The 13,720-nt window shown below is 44.2% G+C and overlaps 1 protein-coding gene across 4 annotated transcripts in view; it reads left to right on the top strand.

Annotated features, from left to right (window-relative positions):
* The window catches only part of KLHL3 (kelch like family member 3), a 276,374-nt gene that overhangs the window by 188,978 nt on the left and 73,676 nt on the right, over positions 1 to 13,720 (top strand). For all 4 annotated transcript variants that reach the window (XM_055389111.2, XM_004042559.5, XM_063706795.1 and 1 more), the window contains 2 exons: positions 5,931 to 6,052; positions 11,875 to 12,037. In XM_055389111.2, coding sequence (XP_055245086.1) covers positions 5,931 to 6,052; positions 11,875 to 12,037 — 285 coding nt within the window. The remainder of the gene's footprint in view (positions 1 to 5,930; positions 6,053 to 11,874; positions 12,038 to 13,720) is intronic.

Here is a 13,720-nt window from a genome sequence, read left to right as displayed (position 1 = left end):
TAAAATTGAGACCACCATTGGAGATAAACTATTGGTAAGGAATATTTTATGAATGTTCATAGAAGAGGTTTGGAGTTGGTGATGTGGGGGCCTCTTTACTAAGGATTAAACACAAGTGTGGTAATGCCACCTTGCACTGGGAGATGGTGTGGTATCTTGGAAAGGGCTTTGGAGTAATAATGACCTGTATTCCAATCTTAACTGCATAGGTGCGTGGAGAATTCACTTTCCTCTCTGATCCTCAGCTTTCTTATTGAAGAGACTGGAATAATAACAATAAGTAGGGAACAAATATAGGTAACGGGTATAAGGCACTCAGCACTGTGTAGATAGTTAATAAAGTCTACTTTTATTATTGTAGAGCACGTCATAGTTTTTAAAATTCTTGTGGATGTTGGGGGTGGAGGTGATTAGGGTTGATTTTTTTTTTTTTTGTAGTCACTATGTAATGACACAGAGGCATTTTTTTTCCTGACTTTGTGCTTCCCGTGCTTCTAGTTGAGCAGAAAGATATTTCCAGGTGGAGGAGGGATGAGATTCCAGGGAGGGCGGGTGATGAGGCAGTGTCTATCACTGTGGTTCTGCTGGATCCTGCTGTCCCACCTTTCACAATCTCATTGTCTCCTTTGATTCTCACACAACCTTGGGATAAAGGCAGAACAGAGAATGTCCTTGTTTCACAGGTGATATAGGGTGACCTGTGCTTCAACAGAGGACTATGTGGCACCTAGGAATACAGACTGCTGTTCACTCCCAATGTGACATAAGGACCTGTGAACTAAGGACATTCCCTGATCTGCAGTCAAATGGCCCAGACCACTCACCTGCAACAGGGTTGGTCAGGATTCAAGGAGATGGCAGAGTATTTCTTTTTCTCCTGTGAGGTTAATGTCTTTGGCCTTAGTGCTCAGCTCTAGCCAAATGAGTTGGCAGCCCAGATTTTAGGACTTAGATGAGGGTTGGGGGGAAGAAAGTTCCATAACCATCTTAGTGCCCATGAAGAATCATTGCACAAAGGGTAAGGATTTTCCTGTGTTCTCTCTACCCAGAACATGAGACTAAATTACAGTACTAATTCAAGTTAGGAGCAAGAAGGTATTCTGTGACATAAGGACTCTTGAACACTCCCTTTTCTTGTCTTTAAGGACATATAACTATGTAGGGGTGGTCGGGGGTTTAGCTGTGGTGTTCGTCAGAGAGACCTGCCAACCAATCTATTCCATTTTCATTCTCAAGGCTTTATTTACTTAATAACCTGGAAGATGAGCTAGTGATTTTTCTAGACATCTTGAGTCTTCTGTGATAATGAAAGATTTTCCTTTCCCTCCTCCAGTCCATCCTTCTCCCTCTTGCTCTTCTTTGGCAGTCTTCCACCTAAAAAGGTCTCAGCTGTGCACATAGTGTGCTTGTTAGGATCTAGAATGAAGACTTGGATGCTTTTACCTAATAGGCTTCTGGGATTGCTTGCTCTTCTGGGCCCTCCATGGTTCTCAGAGGCTGCTAAGTGCAAGGCCCTAACGGTCTACGTATTTAAAGAAGTTCAAGACACAGTCAGGCCAACATCATCTTTTACCTGATATTCGGCAGCAGTCTTCTCATTGGTCAATCTGCCACCTGTTTTGTTTTCCCATTCCCCACCCATTCTCCACACTGTGGCTACAGTGATTTTCCCAATATAAAAATCTGATGTATCCCTTACCTGCTTAAAATCTATCAGGGGCTCCCTGTTGCCCTTAGGATGAGGTCTAAACTCCTTAGCATGGTCTGTAAGTCCCTCAAATGGTCCAGCTCCTGCTTTCATCTACAGCCTTGTCTCATCATTCTTCCCTAATGTGCTCCAGCCAGACTGAACTTGTTATGGTTCCCAGACATGTCACACCCTTTGTTACCTCCAGACCTTTGTATATACTATTCTGTCTGTCTGGGATACTCTTTCCTCATTCTCACTTCTCTTCTGAATAACTATGACTCCTCCAGATCAGTGACTCTTAACCATTATGCATCAATCTGATGAAAACGATGGACTCTATCTCTGGAAGAGCAAACCTGTGCTCTTGTGTGCTCATCATTTTGCATGCAGCTTTAGGGTGCAGGAATCCCTGGCTTAAGAACCTTTAAAGCTACGTCCCCTTTTCTAACATTTGACATCTTTTGCAGTTGTTGGTTTTCTTGTCTCTCTCTCCACCAGACTGAGCTCCATGAGGGCAGGGCTGTGACTTGTTAACCACTGTATTCTCTGGGCTTAGCACAGTGCTTAACACATGAGGACACATCTGATATATGTTTGGTGAATTGAATAAATGAGCAAATATCTGCCCTTGAGAGAATCATGTTCTCTTTGGAGAAACAGGACATGCATGTTAGCGGATGTAAGTGGAAGATGGAAAGGGCTAACAAGATATGCAGCTGACAGACATTCTCTGAAAGTTCAGAGTCTGAGGTGGCTGTCTGGGCCTCTTGGGAAGAGCTAGCAGAAGAGAGCACTTGGGTTGACCGCAAACATGGAAGGGCTTACAGGGCTCATCTTCTGTTTTCTGGAAATATTTTGTCAAACTATTAGAGATGAGTGAAGGAGCAAGAATGACCAAGTCCTTGATGGTTTTCCTCCTCCAGAATTACTGAAGCCTATGGAATTATGAGATGTCAAGAGAACCTCCCTTCTTTTTTTTTAATTTTCTACTCCAATAAATACTTTTTCAGTGCTTGTTTTATGCCAAGCACTTTGTTATGTGTTGAGGATAAGCCGCTTGGTTCTTTGCTAGGTATTAAGTACTAACTTGTCCTCAGAATTCGGACCAACGCCTTGAGTTTGGGAATACTTTTATTAAGATTATTAGTTAGGGTGAGATTTTATTGAGGGATGTATTAGAAATGACACAGGGTCTAGAGTTAGGCCAAAGTTCAAATCTCAGTCCTGCCTCTTAGTATCTATGTGTAAATCCCTCTTGAAATGCCAATTTTGGCCGGGCGCGGTGGCTCATGCCTGTAATCCCAGCACTTTGGGAGGCCAAGGCGGGCGGATCGTCTGAGGTCGGGAGTTCAAGTCCAGCCTGACCAACATGGAGAAACCCCATCTCTACTTAAAAAACAAAACAAAACAAAACAAAACAAAACAAAACACAAAACAAAAAACAAATTAGCCAGGCATGCTGGCGCATGCCTGTAATCCCAGCTACTCGGGAGGCTGAGGTAGGAGAATCGCTTGAACACGGGAGGCAGAGGTTGTGGTGAGCTGAGATCATGCCATTGCACTCCAGCCTGGGCAACAAGAGCAAAACTCCGTCTCGAAAAAAAAAATGCCAGTTTTATAATTTGTAAAATGGAAATAATACTGTCTACCTCCTGGACTTGTTTCAAGGGTTAAATGAAATAATGTGGGTCAGATACACATTAGTGTACCTTAGCAGAAGGTCAGGTATACAGTAGTGACTATTAGTATGACTATTTTTAGGGCCCATTTAAACTAAAGTCTTATTAGTTTGGTGTAGTCATTTTTGCTGGTTCATAGGAGATAATAAGATTGGATTCTACAAGCTTTCTCAGAAAATAAGTGGTGTCTTTGAGCCCTTAGTTTTTCTTTCACATCATTTTTTTCTTGCTTGTTTAAGTTTTAAGTACTTAATATAGAAAATTAGAAATTTGAGGGTCATGTAAAGGAGCAAGGAAAAGTCTCCTAAAGATCTACTGTCTAGAAAACTGTGTCTTAACCTTTTCTGAATCATAGGCGCCTGTAAGAATCTGATAAAAATGACCTGTCATCCCCCTAGAAAAAGTGAACTTTTGCACACATATAAAAATATTTTCTTACAATTCCAGGAGTTTCCATTTATTTACCCCAAAGTTTCAAAACCCTAACCTGACTTTCAACCACAAATTCCACAGGCAGAAAACAAGTCAGCCCAGGCTCTGATTTACACTGCTGTGAGGGCTTCTGAATCTCTTGGTTCTTACAGTCCGGCTGCTCTATTTTTTAAGTCTTATTTTTTGAGGGCTAACTCCTTAAACAAAGAATTGGCTATCTTTGATTATCTTTTGCAGTGTAATTACCAACTAACTGGACCCTCATCAATGAACTTTTTAATAGCTTAACTTCTGATTTCCTTGTGTATGCATGTTTTTGTTTGTGTGTCTCAATAAACTCAAGAGAGAGATTGTGGATCCTGTCTTATGGGTGGAGGAGTAATATACTGTTTTCCCCTTGTTTCTTTACCTGTTCATTCTGCCCCAGGGCACTGTGCTGAGGCCTTTGACAGGCTTTCACTGGCAGTCAGAGAAGAGAGAACAGGGTGGAGGGTCTCAGGTCCACCTGATCTGGCAGTTAAAGGAGCAGGCGGGGTTTGGAATGTCTCCCCCGCTACTTTTCTCTCCGTTCCAGTCATTCAGCTCTAGAACTGTGTCAGGATGGGACTCTGGATTGGTGGAGGAATCATGTGCAGTCTGTGCAGCTTGGAGGTGGGTGTCTGCAGCCCACATGCTGTACTGTACTTTATTTTCTTGGCTCTGGTGTATGAATTCCACAGAGAGAAAACAACTGCCCAGGCTCTGTTTTCACACTCACATTGAGGCTTCTGGATCTCTTGTTTCTTGCAGTTAGGTTGCCCTTTATTTCAGTCTACAAAGACATGTGTTGCCTGTCTTTCCTGAAATCAGCAGCCCTTGTTGAATGGGCCTGGCTTTCGATAAACCCATGTGTTGTATATAGAGTGCAGGCTGAAGGCAAGGGGCCTCAGGACCGTGGAAATGTGGTGCTGCTATTGCCGTTATTTACGGCCCTGCCTTCTCTCTTTTTTGGATTATTATCAGGGCCTCCAGCTGTTCTCCCTGCATGTGATCTAGCTTCCACCCTGCATCCAAAATTTCGTTCAAAAATGCCCATCCGTTGATGTCATTTCCCTGTTGAAAACCTCTCAATGGTGCTACACCTGGGATAAAGTCCCAGCTTGACTTACAGGGCTTGTCAAGCCCTGGCCCCATCTACCTCTCCAGCTTCCTTCTTCTCACTGTTACTCCATGTACCAGCCACACCAACCTCTCGCCATTTCACCAAAATTTATTCTTTTGGTACTTTCTTCTCTTTGCACGAATGGATCCCAGATTCAGCTCATCCTTCCTCACCTTTGCTGCCTGTAGAACTCTTCCTCATCCTCTAATACCTCTCTCAAATGTGACCTCTTAATAGGATGCCTGACTGGAGTTCCCAGGAGAGATTTGTTGCTCCCTCCTCTGTGTTCTTGGGATTTAGCATAGCGTAGTGGTTACAAATATGGACTCTAGAGTCAGACTCCCTGGGTTTCAACCCAACTTGGCCTTTCCTAGGTGTGTGACTGTGGGCAAAATGAATTACCTACCCTCCTGTGCTCAGTTTCTTCATCTGTAAAATGGCAATAATATTAATAAACCTCAAGGTTGTTGTGAGGATTAAAAGACTTTAAAGTGCTTAAGTGTGTGGCCATAGTTAGCTCTCAAGAAATGTTACTTATTATTGTTGTTATCACAATACTTTGTGTATAACTGTCTACTAAGCTCTTATCACCTCTGTTTATAAACACTTTTATATATCTGCCTTACTAGACTTGTGTTCCTTAAGGACAGGTGCATATCTTGTTCACTTTTTCTGGCCTTGTATATGGAAGTTTACAGTAAATATTGGTTAAATGAGTGATTGCACACAGATTTGCCTTCACAATGGAAGTGGGCAATAGATAGAGTAAGGAATGCTTAAGGCTGGGTTTGTAGGTGATCACAGACCCAAAGCTGACGTGACCTTGATGTTACCTGGTTTATCCTCTTCTGTGCCTGAATCCCTTCTGCTGCCTCCTGGAGCCCAGGAAGTGCTTTTATGTTTCCAAGACAGGGCAGGAGACCATCTGGAAGGTAAACATATCCCAGGTACCACATTTATGTCATTTTGTTTTTGTTGTAAACTCTAGGTGACATGTCTGAGAGTAAAGCCAAAAAGATAGAAATCAAGGACGTGGATGGGCAGACGCTGAGTAAGCTGATTGACTACATCTATACTGCTGAAATCGAGGTGACTGAAGAGAATGTCCAGGTAAACTCAGGCTCACTAATAGCTCAGTGTATTGCACACTCAGGACCTGCTGTTTTACAGCATTATTTTATTTAACCCTCACAACAATTCAGTTGGTTACTGAAGAGGAAACTAAAGCTCCAGAGAGGTCAGGTGACCTGCCCTGGGCCACATGGCCAGGAGGTGGTCGAGCTGGTCCTCAAACTCATGCCTTCCTGGCTTGGGCACCCATGCTTTTAGCCACTAGGCCATGATATCCCTGAATGAGCCTGGGCCCCGGGAGTAGAAAATCTTTAACTCATGTCTTCAAAATCTTGTGAAGGAAAAGCTGGGAGCTTAGGTGACTCCTGTTCTCCCCAGGTCATCGTCTCATCTCAGAATTCAAACAGCTGAATAACTTTTGGGTACTAACAGTAAGTGCAAAGTAATTTGGCATAAAATGAGTAGAGGGGAGGTAGTAGAAGTCTATAATTGGAACCAGCTCTCTTTGCTCTTTTCATCATGTATTTATTTAATAACTTTTTTTTCCTGTAAAATACAAAGTGTTTACAAACTTGGATAATTAGAAGATATTCTACGCTGGATCCTTATTGCCTGGTTAGGATTAAGAGGTACATAAAGCAAGGTACAGTTTATGTGGACATAACGTTCACTGTTTGGTGGTCCTGAGTCCAGAAGCTTCTGTCTTATGAGGTTGGGTTATGTCACCCTCCCAGCATGTGGATGCATTCACCAAACTGAAAATTCTCTGAACCTCATTGTTTGGGGACTTTTAATCTCTTCACTTTAAACTGTGGTTAGGTCAAGGGTGATGTTGGAGAAAAAACAAGAAAGATTGGCAAGGGGCTGGGCATGGTGGCTCACACCTATAATCCCAGCGCTTTGGGAAGCTGAGGCAGGCAGATCACCTGAGGTAAGGAGTTCGAAACCAGCCTGGCCAACACGGTGAAACCCTGTCTCTACTGAAAAGACAAAAATTAGCTGGGCGTGGTGGCAGGTGCCTTTAATTCCATCTACTTGGGAGGCCGAGGCAGGAGAATCACTTGAACCCAGGAGGTGGAGGTTGCTGTGAGCTGAGATTGCACCACTGCACTCCAATCTGGATGACAGAGCGAGACTCTGTCTCCAAAAAGAAAAAAAAAAAGATTGGGAAGAAGAGAGTTTGGATAAAAATGTGGATTCTTCTTCATGCTGTTATGTATCTGCTGAGGCGGTTGCTCACAGGTTGTCTGTGAAGACAGGAGGTATTGAGGGTTTGGTGCACTGAGGAGATGAGCATGGAGGCACTGGGGCTTTCCTGAAAGCCTTAGAAACAAGGGTCAGAGATCTGGGGCTTGGTTAAATGGCTGTGAGAGCTACACCTGGAGTCCCTTCCCAGGCACACGTACCTTGGAGAGACCCTGAGTTCCCCTTCCGTGGTGGAGGTACCAGCAGTCATACTTTTATAAGCAAGCATGTGCCCATCAATTCACATGCATTATTCCATTCAATTTTTATAATCACCCATTGGACCATACCAGTATGATTCCTCCTTTACAGCTGAAGAAACTGGTTCTCAAAGGGGTTAAATAAACTGCCATGGTCACATAGAGAGTAAGTGGTAGAGTTGGAAGCTGAAGCCAGCCCCCTCTGACTCACTGTGCTCTGTGGCTATGATGAATTCTAGTTTCTCATTAAATGAATGATCAGAACCTTGACTTTGGCTCATAATTATTTACAATAATAAAAACTAACATCAACTGTACCAAGCACTGTGTTAACTGCTTTAAATTTTTCTCATTTGATCCTCATAACAAACCTTATTGTCCTCATTTTATTTTTGAGGAGACAGAGGCATTGAGAGGTTAAGTAATTTGTCCTCAGTTGCATGGCTGGTAAGTGGAGGAGTCAAAATTCAAAATGACGCTTAATCACAGTGCTGTTCTGCCAGCTTTCCTGTTCATCTATATACCCCCCACCTCTTTTCCTTTCTTTCTTTATGTGGCACTGATTCTGTGTCAGACCCACTGTGTGATTGGGGCAGAGACCCTGGGTGGCCCCAACACCTGCGCCCCCTGGCTGATGCCCTCCCTCTGTGCATGGCCCTGCCTCCCTGCAATTCCAGGAGAAGGTGCTTTCTGAGGCAGGGCATTTCCTTTTGTTTTTGCTAGAGGAAGCAAACTCTGTGGCAGGATATCCTCTGCTGTGTTTTCATGTTATCTGAGGGAGAAAAAAAAACAAAACGGGGCCTGCACATGAAAAATGGAGGGGAAGCCATTGCAAGCTGAAGGGTAACCTGTAGACTCTTGCTGGGGGCCATTTCAGGGCCTGTTTTCCAAGAACTGTAATGCTGAGGTGGCAGAAGGCAAGCTAGAAGATTTTTGAGTTACGGTAATCTTCCATCCTGATGGGTGGTTTTGGCCAGCTACTCCTCTGATCTCAGCCTCCTCCCTCCAGGGACCAGGCAGTACTGCCTTAGTTATTCTATGAGGATGGTCTTGCTTCAGAGCTGAGGACCTGCACTTGGCCTTTTGTTCATAATCTTGTCACTGCTGCTGCTTTGAAGAAGTAGAGTTTCAGGCAAGATAAGAGAAGAGGAAGTCCTCTCAAAGCCCTGTTGATGTGGGGAGAGGGAACTGAAGACAGTCATTTCATGGATGTATTGCTCTTTTTTCTTTCAGGGCCTCTGGGAATGTGTTTTGTACTTGTGTCTAGATCCCAGAACCCCGTTGGATGGGGCCCTAATTTATGCCTGAGACCCAGAGTCTGAGCAGTGATACATCTTCCAGCCTCCAAGCCTTCTCTTCAGCATTCTGATTTCCTTGACTTTTTTTTCCCACACTTTTCTGTATGAAGCAAGTAGAAGGAAGAAAATGGCCTTTGACTCTAAGCTAGTCTGAGTCAGAGAGGGAAAGAGCAACTAGAGAAACCAGAAGCCCCATTCATTTTAGGAAGTCGGTTTGGGAAGGCTTTTGGGTAGGAGTGGACTCAAACAGGATAAGGGGTGTGGAGAGGTAGAAAGCCTTATAATTTTTGCCTACTAAGTGGGTATTGTGAACAGTAGGGAAGTTGAAAGCTATGTGGGTAGCTCTATCCAGGGAGGTTTTAAAAATGGAAAGTGTAACCTAAGGAGTATATTCAGGAAATATTTATTATTTCATTTCTCTGGCTGGTTGTCATGAGCTTGAGAATTTAAGCACCACACTGTGCTGCTGTCTCCTTGGAAGAGGGGAAGGGGGAAGGGACTGTGTGTCACTGGCATGATCTTGTATATGTGTATGGGGTTGGGGAGCTCGCTGGAATGCAGTCTGAGGGCAGATTGGACTCTCAGAAATCCTCTTGGGTGGTGGGTGGTGGGGAGAGGGTTGCTGTTGAATTCCTGCCTCTTCTCACATCTGGCCCTTTTGAAGTTTACCACACCTCTGAGTAGGGTTTGTGCTGGCCGACATTTGATGGCTTCCTCTCCCTCAGGGCTTCTTAGGGTCACTGGTTAGAGGTTACTCCTCCCTAGGATGAACACCTATCCTATTTTGCCCAGAAGCGAGGGGCCTTCTGGGATGGGGACTTTCAGTGGTAAAAATGGCAAAGTCCCAGGTAAATCAGCATGATTGGTCAACCTATGGCCTTGACACCAGTCTTAACTCTAGCTGATACTGGCCAGAGGGTGTCATGGAGGTCATTTGGAGACTGGGAGCAGAGCTTTTTATTCCTGGTGTGCATTCAGCAAGAATGGTTAATGGATCTCCATTTGACTAGCAGGCAGAGACTAATCTGGTCCTGGAATCTGTTCGGCCAGGCTGAGCAAGCTCACAGGTTAATTGAGTTTCCCAGTTTATGGCTGCTTAGTGGAGATGATGGCTGCTTGTGGGGAGAGAGTTCAGGTGGTTAGATTTGGATCCTGGCTGTGTTCATTTATAGTCCAAAACTTTCAGAAGAGGGTGATTTTATCTTTTTCTTTCTCAGGAATGTATTAGTGGTTCAGAAAATATCACAGACATGGTGTTAATTTACTGTTTTCCTGCTGGGGATATAGGATAGTGGAAGAGAGGATGGAGGAAGGGAAAAGGAGCACGTTTTCTAGAACTCAGCTGTCGTGAGAGAGAAGTGTAAGCCTGTGGGTAGGAGCAGCTTTCCTTGTTGAGCGTAGGCATTTGGCTCAGGAGTTCGAGCACTGATAGTGGTGGCTCTTGGTGGTTATTGTCTGTGGGCAGGGATAATGAAGGGTGACCGACTGTCCCATTTTTAGCCCTGAAAGTCCTGGGAAACCCCCAGTCCTGGAAAAACTAGGACTGTTGGTAACCCCAGTGGAGGGACAAAGCCCCCAAATGGGCAGTGGGGCAGAGTTTTTGGCCTGAGTACATAAAAGTGATGAGAGTCAGAGCTGAGGACTCAGAGCTGTCTTGGGAGAAAGACAGAGTCCAGAATTTAAAGCACTTAAAAAAAAAAAATAAGTCTTTTTCAAGTGTCCTGAATCAAGAAAACAAATGCATCTGCAGCCCATATCTTCCTGGGCAAGCCCTTGTGGCTGGGAACAGCTAGAGTGTAGCTGGCTCAGTCATTCTCTCTCAGAGCCAGGGCAGCAGCTGAGAGCAAAGGCCTGGGGCAAGGGGATTATTTTGGGGTGAAGTGGATGCCAGGGTCCCCAAGATAAGCAGCCTTAAATCAAGCTATTCTGTAGTGTGATTTTTTTTCTAAATTTCTTTTTGGAAAATCATTCTCAGACTACCTGCTGCTTCCATAGGTGAAGGGCAGGGTAGCAGAGCTGGAGTGGGACAGGACTTTGGCCTTTTGTCCTGTATGTTTGATCTAGAGGCAGGCTTCAGCAGCTGAGGGAAAGTCCTAGGGAAAATTGATAGAGGTTGGCTGTCTGAGTACCCAGCGGGCCTGCTCAAGCCAGTCTTCCCTGACCCTTAGGAAAAACACATGCACATACACCTGAGAAAGAACTATTTCTGTCTTTCAGGATATAGTATAAACAGTCATGTGTCCTGTGACCTTTTAAATGGAAACTTAGCTCTCCTTTCTCTAAGAATGTACCTAAAGATGTTCTTTGCTTTGTATCTGTTTGATGGGAGAATAAAGTGTCGTTGCCTGAGTCCTGAGGGATTTGGAATGAATATTGTTCCAGTAGACTCTAAGCTCCAGGAGAACAGGATCTGGTTTCTCTTGCTTACCCCTGAATCCCAGAGCCTAAACTAGTGCCTGGCACATAGATGTTCAGTAATTAATCATTCATTAAGTACCTTTCTGAATGAGGACAGTACACTGAAGGTTGTGGGACAGTGGCTCTCAAACGTGGCTGTACATTAGAAGCACCTGGGGAGCTTTAAAAAACATCTTAATGTCCAGGCCACACTCCATACCTATTGAGTTAGATTGTTTTAGGGCAAGACCTAGGCATCAGTAGTTTTAAAACTCTTAAGGTAATACCAGTGTGCAGCCCAGTATGAGAACCATTGTGTGTGTGTGTTTGTGTGTGTGTGTGTGTGTAGAGTTTTGTTACTCAAAGTGTGGTTTGTGGACCAGCAACTGCAAGCATCACTTGGTTTCTTATTAGAAATGCAGGCTCTCAGATCCCATCCTAGACCTAATGAATTAGAATCTGCATTTTTAATAAGATCCCCAGGGATTAAAGACTGGGAAGCATGGCTGTAGGGATACAGAGAATCTGCTGGTGTTTAGGGTCCGTGAAGGGCAGAGTAGTGGGAAATAAGGCTGGAAAGCAGGCTAGGAAGTTTGGACTTACTGGGCGGGCAGTGGAGAGCCATGAAAAGATCTTGAGCATGGGAGTGATATGATAGGAAAAGGCAGATGAGTCTCTGCCAGTGGGATCCAATATCTGAGAATGTCACCTTCTCTTGCAGGTGCTGCTCCCGGCAGCCAGCTTGCTGCAGCTCATGGATGTTCGGCAGAACTGCTGTGACTTCCTGCAGTCTCAGTTGCATCCCACCAATTGCCTGGGCATCCGTGCGTTTGCAGATGTACACACCTGCACTGACCTTCTGCAGCAGGCCAATGCCTACGCAGGTAAGGGGGAGCCGGACTGCTGCACCTCCTCCGAGTTTGTGGATCTAATCACCTGGTCTTCTGCAGACTCCTCAAAGATTATGAGAAGTGGTCTCTGCTGTGAAGCAGCTATGATTTAGTTAGGGATACAGGTGGAAAGATAATTAATGATAGGACAGTTTAGCTCATTGCCAAGTGGAAAATGATTAATTGCCAAGGGGATGGTACAGACAGTAATTTTCACTAGAGTAGAGGAAGGAGATCCAAGAAGACTTGGGGAGTGGGGAGAGTAAACTGAGCTAGGTCTTGAGCTACGTCTTATTATTGTTAAGAAAACCTTTGTTTTTATCTGAGCGTTCCATGAACATTCTTTTAAAAGTCACGTACTAGCTGGGGGCAGTGGCTCACGCCTGTAATCCCAGCACTTTGGGAGGCTGAGGCGGGCGGGTCATGAGGTCAGGAGATCGAGACTATCCTGGCTAACACGGTGAAACCCCCGTCTCTATTAAAAATACAAAAAAAAAAAAAAAATTAGCTGGGCTTGGTGGCGGGCGCCTGTAGTCCCAGCTACTTGGGAGGCTGAGGCAGGAGAATGGTGTGAATCCGGGAGGCGGAGCTTGCAGTGAGCCGAGATTTCGCCACTGCACTCCAGCCTGGGTGACAGAGCGAGACTCCATCTAAAAAAAAAAAAAAAAGTCACATACTATTGCAGGGCTTATAATGATGAGGAATACCCTGCTCCACCTTTCCACACTGAGTCTTGTGCTCCAGAGCCACTCATTTTCAATCCTTAAGGAATTAAAATGCAGGTTCTGATCCAGCTAAAAGCTACTTCATCTGCTACTCACTTCCATTTATCAAAATAATATGTGCAACTGCTATTTTTTGATTAGTTTTAGATATTATTTGTTGACTTCTCCAGAAGAATAAGATTGAGCTTTTGCAGACTTTCCCTTTATACACATGCAGCCATCCCCCTCTTTATTGTCCAAATACCATTTCCACAACTGAACTAAGCCATCTATTATAATTATAGTGTTTTTTTAATCAGAAAACTTTAATAAGAAGGGCAGTTAATAATTGTCTTTTTCTCTTGCATAGTGTATGGTTCTACCACTAATCCTTGTTAGAACAGTCCTCAATACATCAGATAATCTGTTGGTTCACTTATTTTTCTTGGAGACGTTCTCTGCACTAGAGCTTGTCATTCTATTATTTTAATGGGGTTTTGGGAGGGAGTAGAAATGAACATTTATATTCAGACCATTATGTTTATTTAGCTAGCTGGAAAGAAATCTTCATTGCCACTTGTTCCAGCCTGAAGAAAGATGGTGAATGACTAGGAAATAGGTCTGATCATTTAACTTGATAAATTCAGTCATGGCCACCTTCTTCCCTTGCAATAAAACACCTCCTTCTTCCCCCTGCTCAAGCACTGTCATGGCTGCTATTCTGTTCAGTGTCTCCTGTTTGGCCAGTGTCTGGAAATTAGCTGAGGACCTACTGGCTGCCCACCTGCCAGCTAGCTATCTGTGCTGTGTTAGCCTCTTGGTCAACAAAGCAACAAGCATTTGCTCCATTTCTTGGCATGCTTTTTCTCTCTGATTAAGTCCCTGACCCCAGGAGCCTGCAGAGACTCTCATGTTTCCCTGCAGCCTGTTTCTGAAGGCACAAACAAGTCTTCTTTCTGAAGACTTGTAAAGA

Source organism: Gorilla gorilla, chromosome 4, assembly GCF_029281585.2.
Source record: "Gorilla gorilla gorilla isolate KB3781 chromosome 4, NHGRI_mGorGor1-v2.1_pri, whole genome shotgun sequence".
Classification (NCBI taxonomy): Eukaryota; Metazoa; Chordata; class Mammalia; order Primates; family Hominidae; genus Gorilla; species Gorilla gorilla.
This window is presented reverse-complemented; position numbering and strand designations above follow the sequence as displayed.